Genomic DNA, 20,933 nt, shown 5'->3' with positions numbered 1-20,933 from the left:
TATTAGAAAATGGAAGACATACAAGACCACTGATAATCTCCCTCGATCTGGGGCTCCATGCAAGATCTCACCCCATGGCATCCAAATGACAACAAGAACGGTGAGCAAAAATCCCAGAAAGACACGGGGGGACCTAGTGAATGACCTAGAGAGCTGGGACCACAGTAACAAAGGCTATTATCAGAAACACAATGCGCCTTCAGGGACTCAAATCCTGCACTGCCAGACGTGTCCCCTACTGAAGCCAGTACACATACAGGCCCGGCTGCGGTTCGCCAGAAAGCATTTGGATGATCCAGAAGAGGACTGGGAGGATGTGTTATGGTCAGATGAACCCAAAATAGAACTTTTTGGTAGAAACACAGGTGGTTCTCGTGTTTGGATGAGAAAGAATACTGAATTGCATCCGAAGAACACCATACCCACTGTGAAGCATGGGAGTGGAAACATCATGCTTTGGGGCTGTTTTTCTGCAAAGGGACCAGGGCCACTGATCTTTGTAAAGGAAAGAATGAATGGGGCCATGTATCGAGAGATTTTGAGGGAAAAACCTCCTTCCATCAGCAAGGACATTGAAGATGAGACGTGGCTGGGTCTTTCAGCATGACAATGATCCCAAACACACAGCCAGGGCAACAAAGGAGTGGCTTTGTAAGAAGCATTTCAAGGTCCTGGAGTGGCCTAGCCAGTCTCCAGATCTCAACCCTAAAGAAAATCTGTAGAGGGAGTTGAAAGTCCGTGTTGCCCAAAAACAGCCCCAAAACATCACTGCTCTAGAGGAGATCTGCATGGAGGAATGGGCCAAAATACCAGCAAGTGTGTGAAAAGCTTGTGAAGAGTTACAGAAAATGTTTGGCCTCCGGGTACATAAAGTTTTGAGATGAACTTTTGGTATTGACCAAATAAATTCTTTAAAAATCAAACAATGTGATTTTCAGTTTTTTTTCCACATTCTGTCTCTCATGGTTGAGGTTTACTGTTAGGCTTATTATGGGTACTATTATAAATGTGCTTGCAATGAAGAACGCTTTGCTTTATTTGTAGAGTTATTGACATTAATAAAAGACATTTTAATACATCTGCTTGCAACCGTGATAAACAACGGGAAGGTCACTCCCCTTGCACATGGACTTCTCAAAACAATTGTTCACAGGCGAAACATCGAGTTCTTTTGGGATCCGGAGGACATTCAACAATTGTTTTAAGAAACATCGATCTCTCACACGGTCGCTCACACCGAAGATCTGAGAACTGTGGATTGTTTTGAGAAGCATCGGCTTCTGAAGATAGTTCACAACAAGCGCTCTTGGGAACTGTGGATTGTTTTGAGAGGCATCGGCTTCTGAAGGTGGTTCACATCAAAACTCTCTTGGGAAGATTTGGAGGACTCTAAATTGTTTAGACTTGTGATGCATGTTGTTAAATCTTATGAATGAATTAGCAAGAGAGACATCGAGTGGGCAGAATGATCTGGGACAGACACGTCAGGATTGATTCTCTCGTGCAAGAACCCAGATATGAGAAAGATGTCTCTTTTGTTACGGCGAGTATTTGGAAATACCCTTTGGTGAACCTATATACCCATGTTGACAATTACAGGCCTTTCTAATCTTTTCAAGTAGGATAACTTGCACAATTGGTGGTTGAATAAATACTTATTTGCCCCACTGTAAGTGGCTGGCGATGTGCGCTCAGTGCCAGCGCTGTTTAGCAATTTTGGGGTTACTAGTTAAATTTATAGTTATGTCGACAATTGCTGCACAAATATGTTAATGCATTAAACAGACACAATCAGAAAATAAATGTTCAATGTACATGTAAGAAGAAATCTGTATGTTAATCTCGCTAGCAAAAACCTTTAAACATGCATAAACATATTTGTAATGTTTAGGTTGTTGATTCAAAGCTTAGTTTTGCTTGTTTATTAATAACTAAGATTTTATAATTGTTACATTTGTTGATTTGTTTTAATCTTATGAACTCAGTGTTTATTTTTGTATTTGCCATCACACCCAAAATTGCGTCATTTATTGGCACTAGTTCTAAGTGTTTACATTTCTAAAACTAAAAGTTTATGTACCAAGAAAATAACCAAACCGAGAACTTAAAAAAAGAAACTAAAATTGGATTTTAAAGTAGTTACATCCTTAACATTAAGCTTTCAATTTTTCACAACTGAAGAATTATATTATTAATGATTTAATTCATGATTTTTTTCCTCACCAATAAGAGGTCTCATCATTGGATAATAAACTTGCCACACCTTCTCCAATGACATGCCACTGTCCATGTAAATGGCTCCAGCGAGCGACTCAAAAATATCACCCATGGCCTTGGGGACTTCAATGTCTTCTTCTTTCTCCTCATCTTCTTCAGAGCGTCGAAGCTGAGATAAAAAGAAATAATAACAAGGAAGAGAAACAATGTCAAATAATAAAAGTAAAAAAAAAATAAACTTCAAGAAACTAAGAAAAGTAAAGGCTGATTGACAAACTTAATCTTTTTTTTTATATCATGAGGACAACAATGGTCTCCACGGAAATCTGTGTACTACAAGCATAATCATCCTAACCCAGGGGTGCCCAATATGTAGATTGCGATCTACCAGTAGATTGCACAAACAATAAGATTTGATCCAGTCTGTTTTTTTCTTTAGCTATGAATTTGAATTATGAATTTGGCTTGTCTGCAGCCATTCACCTCATGGGATAAATTTTGTTGGTCTTGTTGGCCAATCATAACACAGGAGGCTATGGTGGACGGTCATTGGTACTCTCATTGGTCAATCTCACGCCAGGAACCAATCACGCGCCGAATCTGAGTTCCTCTGAGTTATGTTTGCCATGCTGCAAAACATACTCTTGCACCTCAACATGAAACCAGGCATTGAGTTTTATTTTCTTCTTTTTGGGATACTTTTTAGACCCAGCAATGCATTGAATCCGCTACAACGTGAACAGCAAAGTAGCGAAGGGTCACTACAGTGATGGAAAGTATATAAACATACACAACTGCTGAGCTTTGTCGGTAGCCTGTAAAAAAGATAGATCACAGGTGGTTGTGTTCTTGAAAAGAAAATCTTGGAGCAAAAAAGTTGGTGCATCCCTGCCTGCCCCAAACCATTCAGTTTGAAGTAGTACCAACAGACTGTTGGGAAAAGTAGATCTAACATGATTACATACTACCAGTATATTTAATTGGGATGTGATCTATTTCAGCAGTCCCCAACCTTTTTCTGACTTTGGCTTCCTTGGCTTCTTTGACGCCCTTGACTTCCTTGACTGCCTGTGATTGTAAATGCTGAGGCAGTGGAGTCCTTATTTTCTCTAAGATAGCACTTATTGCCTAGAGTTAAGTAAGTTTTTTTTGCCCCAGCTTCACCTGGTATTGTAAGTACGCTACTCATAGTTCTATTGAGTATTTATGTTGATAAAGTTAATTATTTTGGGCTGCATAGGGGGACTTGAGATAAGTTTAGACACCCCGGGGTATACATATAGTTTGTTGCATTTATACATGTAGTTCATTCCCCTGTCTAGACTTTTATTATATCAGTTCTGACAGTGGCACCCTTAGGCCTTATTTCCTGTATTTTGTGGGTGTTCATTCGAACACCTGTCTGGGAGGGTGGTTTTTTTAGTTTTTATTTGAGGGTGCCACTTTAGTATCTTTTGCTTCCCCTATGTTGTCCCGTAGTCCAGGTTTTGGTGGACTTTGTTGTTAATAAATCATCATTGAAGGCTACTCTCAGTGTGTGTCTGGCTCGCCATTGACTGAATCTTTCTGCTGTGGTAGTTGCGACTCCCTGGAATATCTTACCATCAGGGGGAGTCGTAACAGCCGGCCCGGAAGGTTGTTGATAATTACCATTTAAATCATTGCTCAAATTCCCTAAATACAAACTGTGAATTACTATTTAGTCATACTTAATGCCCTAGTAATTATTAGGCTAAAGAAAAGCTCAAAATTTCTCGGACTTTTATTGTTTTTTGTTGGAGAACTTGTTAAGACCCTGACTGACGTACCTTCTTAAAAGGGACAACGCATGTACATACAAACTCTTGTACACTCACACGTCGGCTCAGTGAAACTGCTCATGGCCATTGTTGGCTTTTATTGATGCGTAGACCGTGTTGTTTTTCTTTGTTTTGTCGCCGGTCTTTTGTTCGTCGGTCTTTTGGTCGCCGGTCTTTTGGTCGCCTGTTGTCGCGGTCGGGGCAACCAAAAGACCGGCGACCAAAAGACGGCGACCAAAAGACCGGCGACCAATCGACCGCACACGGGTAGTTGCTATAGCATTTTAGTCCAAGTATCAAAGTGCAAGATGAAAATTTGCAGTGCTAATTTGGGTATAAGAATGTCCAGTATTATTGTATTAAAGGCTGAGCTGTAGTCAATGAAGAGCATTCTGACAAAACTCCTCCTTTCCTCGGCGTGGATGGGGGCAGCGTCGAGGGGGGTGGTTATTGCATCCTCAAAGGATCTATTCGCCGGTATGCAAACTGATGTGGGTAGTGGATGAGGGGGAGGAAAGGCTTTGATGTATTTCAGTACCATGTATTTAAACCACTGTGATGGCAGACTGGAGCAAAATTAACGTGTTAAATCCCATTCAAGCATTCACAACACACGTACGTGACTTACGATAGGCATTTGTGAATCGAGACACACATTTTTTGTTTTCAAATGTGTAAATCTTGCTGTATACACGTGATTCAATTTACTCCTTTGTGGCTTTGATTGAGCATTTGTGACTTGAGTTACAAATTTCTGCCTCTGGCAATGTATTTGTGAATCGGGTTACACATTTGCAGGTTGTTTTGCCCCAATAATACTTCCATACACAAACGTCAACTTACCGTATTTATTCGAGTATAACGCGCCAAATGTTGTACCAAAAAACTGAAGCAACGTTCGGGTGCACGTTATACACAAATCCCGGTGAAAAACGGCCCTCTGCCGGTGAAAAAGTCGCCTCGGCAGCCGTTAGAATGGTAGACGTACAACATGTCTTTGTCCGCCAGATGGGGCGCGAGAGCCCGGTCTATTGGCCGGTGCTCACACTTAAAAAAAAAAAGAACTCAGGAAGAATGGAATCAATTGTTTCGTGAGTCTGTTGATGATGAATCAGACTTTGAAAATGTTTAATTATGATGATAAATTAGACTAAGGATTTAAAATTGTAAATTCCATTTGAGAATTGTGTTCATGCTGCTAGTTTGTTTTACCAGATTTCCGTACCATATGTTGTGAATAAATGTTTTGTCATGGTGATGTGTTCAGCATTTGCCAGTTACCAGAAGAGAAAAAGTGAAAAAAAATTATACACATTTTTAGTCACAAATTATTTGTGCGCGTTATACTCGAATAATACAGTACACCCTTTGTTGTTGAGAGGTCATGGCTGACCATAGAATTGACAACAGTGAGGTATTCGGAGCCGATGAAGAAGAAGTGGGGTTGTGGCGAGAGAGACGGGATACCGTCTCTTTAACTGGGATAAAATACTGTGCTTTGTAAAATGCTCACTTGGTGGCGAGACCCATACCACTTTGTTATTGGAACAGTTGGCATGCCTCGTTCGTGGACTGCAACATCGACAAATTTGGAGAAGGGGAGGAATAAAAACTTCACACTCGTCCCTTTGCAGTTATGAACATGCCGCACTTTTGACATACCGTATTTACTCGCATATAAGCCGGCCACACGTATAAGCCGCACCCTGAAAGTTGCATTGAAATTTTTGAATTTTACAATTTCTCACGTATAAGCCTCCCTCATGATTCCCAATTTTCACCTCCATATTCATGGTTTTAATAGGGAGTACAAATGTGTAACTTAGAAGGGAAACTCTTAAGGAAAATCATCACAAGTGGTATTTCTGAGATATTGTATGAATCAAAAGCACATTATTAGGGTCAATATCATAAGGAAGTTAATATTCCTGTGTTTGTAAATGCAAAATATAAGATAATTCAATTTGAAAAAAAGAAACAAGTCTATCTTGATGAGAACATGATGCTTTCTAATGACAGAAATGACAATTTTCTTACCAGAAGTTTAAGATGTTGTGGTAGCCATATTGCTTCTAATGTCAACATATGTATATTCTTTCGATGGTTCATATTACTCCAACAGTTGTCATTTTCGAACAATAAATAAAAGGAAAAAAAATAAAGGTGGAATTTAGTTTTATTGAAAAAAATCAGGGCCACTCGCGTCTGGCGAAAAAAATGTAGACGGCAGCGCCCCGACCTCACTAAGATGGCTGTGCCCCGACCTCACTAAGATGTCTGTGCCCCGAGCGAGCACAGTTGGGAACGTTTTGCGTTTTATGCAAGATACGTTTTTTTTCATGAATTAACATTCATAGACATCAAAATACAGTTGTGGTCAAAAGTTTACATACACTTGTGAAGAACATAATGTCATGGCTCTCTATAGTTTCCAGTTATTTCTACAACTCTGATTTTTCTCTGATAGTGATTGGAACAGATACTTCTTTGTCACAAAAAACAGAGACCTAATTGAGACAAAATTGTAGACCTGCACCAGGCTGGGAAGACTGAATCTGCAATAGGTAAAACGCTTGCTGTAAAGAAATCAATTGTGGGAGCAATTATTAGAAAATGGAAGACATACAAGACCACTGATAATCTCCCTTGATCTGGGGCTCCATGCAATTTTTCACCCCGTGGCGTCAAAATTATAACAAGAACGGTGAGCAAAAATCCCAGAAAGACACGGGGGGACCTAGTGAATGACCTAGAGAGCTGGGACCACAGTAACAAAGGCTATTATCAGTAACACAATGCACCTTCAGGGACTCAAATCCTGCACTGCCTGACGTGTCCCCTACTGAAGCCAGTACACATACAGGCCCGGCTGCGGTTCGCTAGAAAGCATTTGGATGATCCAGAAGAGGACTGGGAGGATGTGTTATGGTCAGATGAACCCAAAATAGAACTTTTTGGTAGAAACACAGGTGGTTCTCGTGTTTGGAGGAGAAAGAATACTGAATTGCATCCGAAGAACACCATACCCACTGTGAAGCATGGGAGTGGAAACATCATGCTTTGGTGCTGTTTTTCTGCAAAGGGACCAGGGCGACTGATCTTTGTAAAGGAAAGAATGAATGGGGCCATGTATCGAGAGATTTTGAGGGAAAATCCTCCTTCCATCAGCAAGGACATTGAGATGAGACGTGGCTGGGTCTTTCAGCATGACAATGATCCCAAACACACAGCCAGGGCAACAAAGGAGTGGCTTTGTAAGAAGCATTTCAAGGTCCTGGAGTGGCCTAGCCAGTCTCCAGATCTCAACCCTAAAGAAAATCTGTAGAGGGAGTTGAAAGTCCATGTTGCCCAATGACAGCCCCAAAACATCACTGCTCTAAAGGAGATCTGCATGGAGGAATGGGCCAAAATACCAGCAACAGTGTGTGAAAAGCTTGTGAAGAGTTACAGAAAACGTTTGGCCTCCGTTATTGCCAACAAAGGGTACATAAAGTATTGAGATGAACTTTTGGTATTGACCAAATACTTAATTTCCACCATGATTTGCAAATAAATTATTTAAAAATCAAACAATGTGATTTTCCTTTTTCCCCCACATTCTGTCTCTGCCATAAAATCACATTGTTTGATTTTTTTCTGTAGGAGTAGGAGAATTTGCACAATTGGTGCGTGACTAAATACTTATTTGCCCCACTGTACAATTTCAACTGCATTACAGTGTGGTACGCTGGAAGCACAGCAGCAGACAGAAAAGCCATGCAGAGAGTGATCAACACCGCCCAGAAGATCATCGGCTGCTCTCTGCCCTCACTGGAGGACATTGCCAGACCTCGCTACCTAAGCAGAGCCGGGAACATTGTTAGGGACCCATACCACCCTGGTCACAACCTGTTACAGCTGCTGCCGTCTGGCAGACGCTACAGGTCTCACAAAGCATGGACCAATAGACTTAGGGACAGTTTTTTTCCCACAGCCATCAGGACTCTGAACTTTCGTTACCACGACACACAATCCCTTCTGTGCAATAACTTCGGGGTGTGCAATAACAATGGGCAATATCGTAGATTGTGCAATATTTTAGAAAATTTAACTTGCCAGGATGTGACTTTTTATATTTTTATATGACTTATTTATGGTTTTTTTTTACTGGGAAAACACACTTTGCGGAGTAGCACCACCAATGTCGTTATACGCAGCTGTGTATGATGACAATAAAGGCCTTTGATTTGATTTAATGTTTTGATTGATAACGGGCCTATAAGAGACGCGAGCAATAAAGATTGGATCCTGCCTCCTGAACAAGAACGTGCCCTGCTTATTCTGTATAATCACCAATAGGTTGCATCGAGTCGATATTCTGCGAAAAAGCTAGTGGAATCTACAAGGACTTGAAAGCAAAGCAAGCATCTGAAAAAGACACCAGCGAAACCCTTCAAAGTGAGTCGTGGCTGGTTCAAAAATTTAAAATAATAATAATAATCAACACTTGTTTCTGAGGCATGGATAAGCCAGGAAGTTCCGGCTCAAAAGCCGCGGTGGAATACATTATTATATTTGCCTCGGTAACTTTAACTTTAGTATAACGTAAGATTAAAACTTATTTTTAAGTATGTGTGTATAGTAATCTAAGTTAATTTAAGTTACATTTAAAGTTTGTTATGTTAAAAGCGCGTTGCCGTCAAGTCTCTCTCCTGTCCTTTCTCTCTGTCTCGCCCCTCTCTTCCTCTTTCTCTCGCTCGCTTTCAATCTCTCTCTCTTTCTGTCGTCCATGGTAAACCGCTATCGTCTGTCGGTACTGAATAATGTCATATTTTGTACTTAAGATCATAACGTCTAGATAGGGTATTTGTTACTTTGTGAGTAGGTGGTGAATTAGAAAAAATAAACAGATGTTTCTCCATAGTAATATCCGGTTCTTGGTGCTTTTTCAGAGGGTGGGAAAGAATTAATTTGTATTTAGTTCATTTCTATGGAAAAACCTTATTTGGGATACGAGCAATTTGACATAAGTTAAGTATCCAAATAAAAAAATGTTCATAGAATAGTCAAAATTCATGCTGAAACTTGCAAGCGTAAGACAGGAGCTGAAAAATGGCGGACGTCTGGCCACCGCTTCTTCTTTGGCACGGAGTTGGGTGGCACCCAGCGCCAAAGAAGTGGAATTTCATCATCGAAGAATGACGCACCAAATAAAATAAAAAGACGAGAAGGACATCTTGCCTTTTCCTGTTTTGTTCCGATTGAATTTCGCATCGAGCACTTAACCTCGTGGAGGAAGATTACACCGAGCCTATTCCAGCTTTGTTTAGTTTTCGAAACACCATTGAAAATGCCTTCTAAGAATCCTGGGTCATCTAAGGGATCCAATGAGCCTAAGAAAAAATTTGATGACAGTGATCGAAAAAGTGAAGTTGCTAGATATGCTAAAGTCGGCCAATAAGTATGCCTATAGTATACCATAATGGCATAAATGAATGTACTGTGCGTTCGTGACCGGACGTTTGGTCGAAAGACATTTGGTCGACCGGACGTTTGGTAGAACGGAGGTTTGGTAGACCGGACGTTTGGTCGCTGGATCCGCTCGCTGTCAAATTATGACAGAGTTTACTGTTGATATTTTGATATTAGTTATTTCGATATTAAACTCTCTCTCTCTCTCTCTCTCTCTCTCTCTCTCTCTCTCTCACATGATTATAATTTTGAGAGCTGGTTTTAACAGCAACAACCCGGCGACCAAACGTCCGTTCTACCAAACGTCCGGTCGACCAAACGTCCGGTCGACCAAACGTCCGGTCGACCAAACGTCCGAGTACCCTGTGCGTTATATCAAGAAAACAGAAAAAAACATTCAGAAAACGGCAACAATATCCTTTACCAAGGACACCAAGCAAGTGAAAACCACCAGGAAGGAATAAAAAAAATCAACCAAGAAAATGAGGGTTTTATGCCGTGAATAAAGCTGTGAAGCTAGCTGAAGACATCAGGTATTGAGGAAGAGGAATAAGAATGTGGTTTTAATTTAAAGAATTAGCAGGAAATCTTCAATACGGCACACAGTTTGCAACAATGGGTCCAGGAGATTGATGACAACATGGACGGACGGAGCCATTGAATTTGCCAATCGCCCTTGACCATGTCATGTCCTTGTACAAAAGCATATTTGTACAAAAAAGAAAAAGCAGTCACAACTCCCCATCACCATGTTCCTTGTGTGTCAAAAACCTCCTGAAGATTCGATCGATGAACCAATGCCTCTTGAATCTGACGAAAAGGATGGACTAAAGCTCCCAATAACCATTTTTTTCTAAATCAAGCGAAGAGGAACTATTTTGACTGTGTACAGTATTTATAGTATTTACATTTTTTTAATTTATAGATTATATTCAGGTATTTATACATTACAACCTTTTTATATTCCTATAACATTTGACAAATATACTTCTTGATAATTGTACTTGTGTACTTGAATTTTTGTATAGGCGTGGAAACGTAGTGTGGTCAAAAAATAGGGGTGATCCTACTTCACGGTTTTTAGATTATCGCGGCGGCCATGTTTGGTCTGAATTAACTGCAAAACTCGAGGGTTTATTGTACTCCGGTTTCCTCCCACATTCCGAAAAAATGCATGGTAGGCTGGTTAAATTGCCCTAGGTATAAATGTGAGCGTGAATGGTTGTCTGTCTCCTTGTGCTCTGTGATTGGCTTGCCACTAATTCAGGGTGTCCCCCCCGCCTGGTGCCCATAGTTAGCTGGGATAGACTCCAGCACCCCCAGCGACCCTTGTGAGGAGTAGTTCAGAAAATGAATCAATGAATACCCCTTAAAGCTCATCGAAAGAATGCCAAAAATAGAAAAGCAGTTATGAAAGAAAAGGTTAGTTACTTTGAAGAAACTAGAATATCATAGTTATTGCATCTTTGTGTTTTTACGTATAACTGTTGTCTTTCATCATTTTGATCCCTTTGGGAGAATTTATCATTTAAATAGTCATGAAAAAACGCGTCGGCCTCACAGCTCTGGGGTCCTGGGTTCAAATCCAGGTCACTTCCACCTGTGTGGAGTTTGCATGTTCTCCCCGGGCCTGTGTGGGTTTCCTCCGGGTTCTCTGGTTTCCTCCCACATTCCAAAAACATGCATGGTAGGCTGACGGGACACTCTAAATTGCCCCTAGGTATGGGTGTTAGTGTGCATGGTTGTCCGTCTCCTTGTGCCCTGCGATCGGCTGGCCACCGATTCAGGGTATCCCCTGCCTCTGGCCCGGAGTCAGCTGGGATAGGCTCCAGCACCCCCCGCGATCCTAATGAGGATAAAGTGGTTCAGAAAATAAGATGAGATGAAAATAACACATTAAATAATCTGTGACCAAATGATTTGCTGTCACTAATACATACACTTACCTCCGAGTCCATGCCTTGCATCTCATTTTTTTCGAGTTGAAACTGCACAAAGTCATCAATAACGTGGAAAAGTTCTGGTGAAATAGATTTAAAGTACTTGTGGTAGTCATACTTCACAGCCAGAGAGGCAAAAATTGTGTTGTTAACAAGTGCTGAGCGCAGATCAGTCAGTACACCAGGCGAGTGTTGCCGTGGGTCTTCATAAAGGTGCTTTGTAATGAGGTAGTCAAGTATTGCATCACCAAGGAACTCCAAACGTTGATAACAATCTGAAGAGTCAAGGACAGTCATAGGTATAGGTGAAATAAATAAACACAAATGACACTAGATCATATTTTTATATCAAGCATTTATTGTATTGTTTGTTATTTTGGTATTTATTTTATTGAGTTTAATTTATAAGTGTAAAATCAAAAAAAAATTACATTCCATTACTGCCAAATAAACTTGTGCATTAATCTAAGTTGGTCGTTACATTTCATTAGTTTTGAGTTATATGGAGTTCCGTTCAGCTACAAATTCCACAGATAGGGGATGGCCTTTTACTGTACAAAAACGACTTTGAACCAGAGTACAAAATAAGGCAAAACTCTGACTTAAAAGCTTCTGGTAGATTAATCTGATTCATTTTTAAAAGGTCCTACTAACCCACTATAGATCTAAAAAAATGCATAGAATTGTCAAATGTTCCCATAAAGAGATTTATAAGCTATGTCAACAGCGTCTACAAAAGAGGTGAAGCTCTAAGAGTTGCAGAAGTTGGACAAATGTGCGTGAAAAAAAAAGAATAAAAAAGAAAAAATATTTATTAAGCCAATTAATAAAATATGCAGACTTTCTATTGGGGTGGAAGAGTATGCGTAGATGAGGACGGAGAAAGAGGCAAACATTTGGCAGCGGAGCATGCATGTTCATTATACATATTCATGCAAACACAATTTAAAATTATGTTTGGTGAAATATCGATTCAATGGCGATTCCCTTTGGCAAGCAGCAAGACACATGAAAAATTTGATGAGGACGCTTCTTTTCACTCACACCATAAATTTATTGGGCCCACAATGAAAGTTAAAGTATAAAGCTGCATTAGTCACACTAAGAAAAATTCAAGTAATGTTTTGGACGCACTTCCACACATATATCCTACTCTAAACAAGATTAAAAAACAAAATTTACACAGTTTTATGCCACAGGACTTTGTCATCTTACAATTGATGAGTGTAAGCAAATAGCAAACTTGTGTTAGTCTCAGAAGCTTAAAGGTCCTGTAAGGTCAAATTAAAATGGGGAAAAGGCTTTCAAAAGAGAGAAATTGGCTTGTCCTTTCAGTGTTGGTGTCCATGCCATCTGTCCTTCACACTCCTGGCGCTTTGTAGTGTTATTGCTAGTTCATTTAGCATGATTCCTCTATCAAGACAATTCTGCATGTTTGAAACATCCGAGCCAGAATACAATTATGAAGGAAAAGGCTGCGTGTTTCTGAGTGTTTCTCTGAGTCTGCAGCAGAATGGCACAGTAGATTTTCCTTATTCCCCCTTTTCAAATGATCAATTTGCATTATTGTCTGTGCAACCCACGTCTCCTGTTTTAACTGTGATTTTCCATTTTTAGGATAATACATAAACGATAAATGAAATCTAGACTTAATGAATAAATGCCTAAGTAGTTTTTGTACAAATGTCAGCTTACACCCATTGTAGTCAAGATATCACAGGTGACTGGGGGAGCTGAGTTGAGGAGATGGAGCAGATATGAGGTGGCGTCGTGACGAGAGAGAGATAGGATACGGTCGCATTAAACGGAATAAAATACAATCCTTACTCGCTGCAAAGACGGGGAGAGTCGGGGATTTAAAGGCAACTTTCAGGGTGCGGCCTATACACGTGGGCGGCTTATATGCGGATAAATACGGTAAGTAAGGGGGAGGGTTTTAGTAAAAGTATCTCCTCATTTTACACTACCGAATTGATGCGCATATAAGCCGCCCACACGTATAGGCCGCACCCTTAAAATTGTTGAATTGTACAATTTCTCACTATAAGCCACCCCGATTCCCAATTTTCACCTCCATATTCATGGTTTTAATAGGAGTATAAATGTGTTACATTGAAAGTAAAATCTTAAGAAAAATCATCGCACGTAGTATTTCTGATATATTGTATGAATCAAAAGCACATTATTAGGGTCAATATCATAAGGAAGTTAATATGCCTGTCTTTGTAAATGCAAAATATCAAATTATTCAATTTGAAAAAAGAAATAAGTCTACCCTGATTTGAATCTAACGCTTTTTAATGACAGAAATTACAATTCTTACCAGAAGTTTAAAATGTTGTGGTAGCCATATTGCTTCAAATACCTCGATTCTTTCGATGCTTCATATTACTGCAATAGTTGCCACTTCCAAACAAGAATAAAATGAAAAAAAAAAATCAAAGTGGGATTTTGTTTTATTTCAAAATCACATGCACAATCCTGCAACTAAACCTCAATTCAAAAGGGAATTCACATGAGCGCTCCATACAGGAGGTGTGTCTGTAGCGGTCTACTTTTCACCATCTCTGTGGGTGGGTGCAATAATAGCATGAGATACACATTGCACAGGTATCAAGGCTGATATTTTAGTGATCGACCACAGAACTTTCGATCAGCCTTAACAACAATTGGGTTGTGCTGACATGGTAAACGAGCATATCTATCAAGGCTACTTGCGTCTGGCCAGTCAGAGCACTTTAACTAGATAAGACGGCGGCGCCCTAGGTAAGATGGCGGCACTCTAGGTAAGATGGTGACGCCCTGAGCGCACAGTGACAGGCACAAGTGAGTTTTATGCAAGATATTTTTTTTCTTGAATTTCATTCTTAGACGTCAAAATAAATGTTGTTTAGCATTTTATAAGTTTATCTTTTCTCTATTTTAAAATATATACCGCATTGTCCTGCACCATGGCGTCATGATGTTTCGTCTTTGTCACCTTGCAGTTTCGTGCATGTCGTCTTTTGAAAACCTTTAAAATGACTACAGAGTTTTTAATTAATGTCGCAACAGAGCTACCCTATTTTTCCACAGTATTTCACAACTGTATATTGAATGATTGAATGTGTCTAATTCTTAAGTCTTACCTGTGATGGTGTTGTAATGGTAGGAAGCATGAGTGAAGGCTTGCAGTAGATAAGCCTTGTTCTGAAATGTGTAGTTTATTTTTTTTTCAAAATTGTCAAAGCCAGATATAAGATGATTGAGAGTTCGCTCTGCATCTGAATGTTCAAGCATACATCGTGGTGGGATTTTCAACCAGCCATAGCTCAATTCACCAGCTGTGTGTGGTCTGTGCTGAATTTCTTCAGTCAAGTTTCCTCTCTGGATTGGTAACACCTGCCACCGTCGCACCCAAAAAAAAAAACAAGTTATTTAGTGATAATGTTTTAGAGTTCCAGCCCCAACTCCAGACCACCAGAAAAAGCTTGCTTTATGGTAAGGAAGTGTCAAATAGCATTTAAAGGCACTATCAACAAAATAATTTCATTTTCAAATTATTGCTAATTAACTTGATAAATGGCAGTCTTAGTAAATAAATAAGCTAATATTTCTGACTTGATTTGTTGCTTTAAATGACATGAGAAGTGGTCTTTCAAAATGATCACCTTATCCAAATTTACCTGGGGAAAATTCTGGCACATCCATTTATTGATTTGATGATCAAGTGAGACGAAAGAACAAATTACGTGGGGACATTGAAATGTATAGAGTTAGGCGTCATCTGAACGTGATAGATGTTATACCTTTCCTGAAGCAAATTATATTTGTGTTGGATTGACTAAAAAGGAATAATACAATGAACATGTACAATAACATAACTAATAAATAACATTTCCTCTACAGTAATCCCTCAAATATCCAAGCTGCAACTTTCACGGTTTCACTCTATCGCGGATTTTTTTCTGGGGGAATTTTTTTTATTAAATTTTTTTTGTAAGTTCATAAAAATGTGAAAATCCACGCTGAAACTTGCAAGCCACTCCCCTGTCCTCCGCTTGCTACTAGGACCCAGCACTGAGGTAAAAAAATATATATATATATTTTAAATAGGGGTGACCCTACATTAACCGCGATAACCAAGGGATTACTGTACTTCTCAAAAAGAGTGACAAACAACAGTGACCCCAACGTTTTTGTCCAAGGAAAAACAATCAATGTAGTCCAAGAATTTAAATACCTAGGAATCCCACTTGACTCTTAACTTAAAAATAAAAATACACAGAATAAAAATAAATTCAATCTGTCCAATTTTAGGTTCATTAGAAACGATCTAACGCCGTAGTCAGCAAAACTATATTTTGACACAATGATTATTGTTATGCGTGTATATGCTTTTATATGTGTGTATATATGTGTGTATATATGTGTGTATATATATATACGCGCTAACTTAGCTCCACAAGCAAATAGTATATTGTTGTGTTGATTTAAAGCTATTTTCAAAACGGACTATGCCGGAAATATGACAGGACAGGCTCGACTTTCATCATTAGCTTCGATGGCGATAGGAAAGAAGGAAGAAAGAAAGGAGGATGGATATTGTGTAAAAAGGATTTTTGGTGAGTAAAATATGGCTATATTCCTAAATAATATTTCAATTGTGGGCCAAGTTCTGATATCTGAAAAGCTCCAGTGTTTGTATTTAAGCTCCAGTGTTTGTATTTAATCACAAAATGCTGCTAGGAAGTGGATTTTACCCCAGTTTAATTTTTGGCGTTTCACCATTGACGTCCATCGCTGTCTTTTCCCGGGAAAAATCACCCCCCAGGCCTGGTTGTAATGTCTCAAAAGCTCCAGTATTTGTATTCAATCAATAAATGATGCTAGGAAGTGGATTTTACCTAATTTTAGTGCATTTTTTGTCATTTCACGTATGGACGTATCGACGTTCATCGCTGTCTTTTTACCGGGGAAATGATACTCCGGGCCCGGTTCTGATGTCTAAAAAGCTCCAGTATTTGTATTTAATCAATAAATGCTGTTTTCGGCTGGATTTTACCCCATTTTCTGGCAATGTTTGCCCGTACGCCATTGACGTTCGTTACTGACACTGCGACGAAAAATACGATGCGCCAAATAGTCGTGAAAATACGGTATGTATGCATGCATGCATATATATATATATATATATATATATATATATATATATATATATATATAAACCAGCACTGCAGAAGGGCAAGTTAATTATATATATATATATATATATTTAAAAAAAAATAACTTGCCCTTCTGCAGTGCTGGTTTACGGACGTTTTTTGAGAAAAAAAAACTACACAAAGACGATTTGCCGTTGCCAACTTTTAATGTTTCTATAACGCAACAGACAAATGTTGTCAAAGTGGGCGATAGCACGACTTGTAAACACTTGGTGGATGTGTTTTTTTTCTACGAAGACAGAAACGTGAAATTTCTCCAGCATTTCTTTGATTTTTGCTGCTAGAATTCTCGCTGCTTCCTCCTCGTCTTTCTTCTTGCCGAGTATTCCATTAACTCTAGGGAGTTTGTTTTTATCCCCCTGGACCAATTAGTCATTGTCTTCTTCGCTGACCACTTCTTTTCATTCGTACTAGTAATTTTCTTGGGAGGCATGATGATAAAAACAGAAGCAGCTGCTTCATCCACTCTTGGAAAAATTCAACAAAAACACCGTCAGAACTCTGTGACAACGGACAGCGGTCATAAATACATAAGAGAGAATCTTGAAAGATGGATAGTGGTTGTTGTGAGACAGCCAATTAGAGCCCAGTAGAGTGTAGCGAGGTTCTAAAGCAGACCTGGGCAAACTACGGCCCACGGGCCATATACGGCCCGTTAGACTTTTTAATCCGGCCCGCTGACGTTGTCCAAATTATAGTGAAAATCAATGACCTCATTCATTTTCCTGCAATGCCCTCATGTCCCCGATAGATGGCGCACTAGCCTAGTAAAAGTATGTAAATGTGTGTGGGCGCTACTTGAGAATACTGACACATTTCTGAACATTTAACTTTTACTGTGGACATCCTGACACACATGAACGAGCTAAATGTGAAGCTACAAGAGAAAAAACAGTTTGTGCATGAAATACAAGCTACATGTGTGTGAACAGACCTTTAGTCTGATGAAAACCAAGAAAGCACCCCATGAATCCCAGATGAGTGATGAGTATGTTCATACTTTAGTCCTTTTTTTCTGTTTATGTTTCATATGTACTCTTAACGGATGCAGTTTTTTTATGTATCGTATCTTGTGCTGACCCGGCCCGTCTGTCAAATTTTTAAAGTCAATGTGGCCCCCGGGCCGAAAAGTTTGCCCAACCCTGTTCTAAAGTGTGAATCAATGCTCCTGCGACAATTTCAAAATTAAATAAAGAATAAGGACATGAATGTACTTTTCGTATCTCGAGGCACTCATTTGCATATAAAAAGCTTTCGTAACCAGAAATGTTTGTACCTAAAGGCATTCGTAAGTACAGCTATCACTGTATAAATCCCCCCTCCCCCCCCCCCCAAAAAAAACCCTTAGATTTAGATTTTATGTGCCATTAAGATGGGTAATGGTGTCCGCCATGCCAGCTCAGACACCTATGCGAGCCAGGACTGTCGGCAGTATTTCTATGTAGGGCAGGTTTTCCTCACAATGACACCTCTAACCCCTGCTGACCAAGATTAAGCAAACATGGATGGATTAGCTTTTATGCAGTATTAAACTGAAAGTTCCAGTGAGCTTTTATAAATTAACCGACCCACAAGTATAATGCAAAGGAATAACTATAAAAGCATTGGATGCAATTTTTCTGGCTAAATCTTTTCTCTTTTCCTTGGCTGATGATGACAGGTATGCATTTCATGTTCTAAAGAAGTGTTCCACAGGTGACGAAAAAACCCCAAAACAAATCAAACTTAAATTGCAATAAATGGAAGCAACTTAAAGTCACCTCACCTTCAAACCCAATGAGCAGAGGAACATCTGGGCAGCTCTCTCGCCACAGCTTGTCAGATAGCAACCAAGCAGCGCCTCAACACAGTCAGCAATGCTCTTATCTGCTATGCACTGCTCTGTGTGCAAGTCATAAGAAATCGACTGCTTTCCAGGCTCAGTACCATTGTTCTCCTCTGATGGATCCCAGAATCCCACCACAAAGTCGTCCTCCTCACTTGCCTTGCTGGGGTCCAGGTAGCACATTGCATCCCATGAGCTGTAGTCAAAGTCCCCAGCAGCAGACTCCAAGGGTAGTTGTTCAGAGTGGTGGTGGGACAAGGGATGCGTTTTTTTCTTTGGGGCTTTCCATTCATATGACATCTCTATGGACGGTGATAGGCCTGACCCAGTGGCTAGAGAAGGTGGGAAACTGCTTAGAGCGATCTTTTTACCAAATGCACCAGATCCTAGCAACATATTGTCGATAAATTTGATGTGTTCCTTGTAGTACTCCAGGTCATCTTCCAAGTTGACCTCATCCTTTGATTCATCTTTTAAATGCAGGTCTCTGTCATCATTGACCTCCTTCAACTCTTTACCAGTGTCATCACCAGGTCCGTTACAAAGAATGACTTCTCCACCCTAAATGAGGACAACAAATATAGTGCAAGTGTTAAAAAAATAAATGAATTAAAAAAAACATTTCAATTGAGGGATACAATATTTTAAAAATTAAGCCCGATTGATAGCGTCTACAAAAATACACTATTATGCGTATTAGAAGAAAACTAAAGATGACAAAGGAAAGGTCTCAGCTCACGTTGTATGTTCCAATTTCCCAACCTTTTAGGCAGCTTATTGTTCTTTTTGGTATACAAGCAAGGGGGCCCGGCTTCGCCGCTCCCACCTGCTTGTTTATAACCAAAAGACAATTGTTGCGCTATTAAAAAAAATCTCTTGAAAAAGGGTTGTTTAACAAATAAAAGATTGTATTTACACACTTGGAGAAGGTGAAGAAAGTTAATCCCTCTTCTATTAGGATCTGAAAGCCGTTTCTGGCCAGGATTCGACTCTCTACGTTGCACAGTTTCACACACTCACACCCATAAATCACATTAAATAAGGATTATAGATTAATTTATTATGTTTTTTTTGTTCAATAGCTCCCAAAGCCATTTGACGGATTGACACGAAATTTACAGAAAAGATAGGTAATTACCTTCTGTTTAACGAACACCTTTTAGTTTTTCAACAACCCACTCCATTTATTAATTATTAATTTATTACTGTTATTAGCACCTAATATCTTCAATAGCTCCCAAGCAATTTGACGTACTGGCACTAAATTTACAAAAAAAGATAGGTAATTACCTTCTGTTTAACCTTTTAGTTTTTCAATAACATATTCCATTTATTAATTATTAATTAATTACTATTATTAGCACCTAATTCAATAGCGCCCAAGCCATATGACAGATTGACACCAAATTTACTGAAAAGATATGTCATTACGTTATGTTTAAGGAACGTTTTTTGGTTTTTCAATAATAAATTCCATTTATTAATTATTAATTTATTGCTGTTATTAGCACCTATTTTGTTCAATAGCTCTAAGGCCATGACCGGACGTTTCGTCGAAAGACGTTTGGTCGCCCGGACGTTTGGTAGAACGGACGTTTGGTCGCCGGCTTCGCTCCCTCTTATGAGAGGGAGAGAGACAGAGTTTACTGTTGTTGAATAATAATGTTCTTAATGTTGAAAGTAAATTTGAAAATACATTTTTCAACTTCAATTGTGTCTTTTTTCCTATATTTCAATCCCCAGGTTTGATAAATTACATTGCGTGTCCAAATGCTGTCCAATTTTAGTATCCATTCTGGCCCGCAAGTCAAAAAGTTTGCCCACCCCTGGTATAGACAAACTTGCCTCTTTTATAAATTATTGTCCCAAATTAAACACATTATCAATAAGCTGCCAGTGACGGCGATGGACGTCTGCCTGCCATTGACGGCGGTGGACGTCCGGCTGCCATTGACGGCGGTGGACGTCCGGCTGCCATTGACGGCGGTGGACGTCCGGCTGCCATTGACGGCGGTGGACGTCCGGCTGCCAATGACGGCGGTGGACGTCCGGCTGCCAATGACAAAAGTGGCAAGTTTGTCTATACCAGGGGTGGGCAAACTTTTTGACTTGCGGGCCAGAATGGATACTAAAATTGGACAGCATCTGGACACGCAATGTAATTTATCAAACCTGGGGATTGAAGTATGAGAAAAAAGACAATTGAAGGTGAAAAAATTATTTTTAAATTTACTTTCAACATTAAGAACATATTATTATTCAACGAAAGAAAGCAGTCTTTAAATTGAGAGTGATGAACGGTATTGCAGGGCAAAGGGAAATTAATGAGGTCATTGATTTTTACTATAATTTGGACAACGTCGGCGGGCTGGATTAAAAAGCCTAACGGGCCGTATATGGCCTGCGGGCCGTAGTTTGAAAAACAGTACACACGCCAATACGAGCGAATCCGGGGGCAGGGCGAGCGTGCGAATCCGGCGCAGAATAGCATGTACAC

General features: G+C 39.7%; 1 protein-coding gene across 6 annotated transcripts in view; it reads right to left on the bottom strand.

The window, feature by feature from the left end:
- Positions 1–20,933, bottom strand: part of dicer1 (dicer 1, ribonuclease type III) — a 190,598-nt gene that overhangs the window by 9,011 nt on the left and 160,654 nt on the right. For 5 of the 6 annotated variants that reach the window (XM_077620450.1, XM_077620449.1, XM_077620452.1 and 2 more), the window contains 4 exons: positions 18,377–18,997; positions 14,536–14,788; positions 11,414–11,682; positions 2,224–2,386 (listed from right to left, as the gene is read on the bottom strand). In XM_077620450.1, the coding sequence (XP_077476576.1) occupies positions 2,224–2,386; positions 11,414–11,682; positions 14,536–14,788; positions 18,377–18,997 (1,306 nt within the window). Of the gene's footprint in view, positions 1–2,223; positions 2,387–11,413; positions 11,683–13,730; positions 13,814–14,535; positions 14,789–18,376; positions 18,998–20,933 lie in introns of those variants that run through there. The other variant, XR_013305092.1, reaches the window with a different exon arrangement.

This window comes from Stigmatopora argus, chromosome 15 (genome assembly GCF_051989625.1).
Source record: "Stigmatopora argus isolate UIUO_Sarg chromosome 15, RoL_Sarg_1.0, whole genome shotgun sequence".
NCBI classification, from domain to species: domain Eukaryota; kingdom Metazoa; phylum Chordata; class Actinopteri; order Syngnathiformes; family Syngnathidae; genus Stigmatopora; species Stigmatopora argus.
Note: the sequence above shows the minus strand (reverse complement) of the source record. Positions and strands in the feature narration are given on the sequence as shown.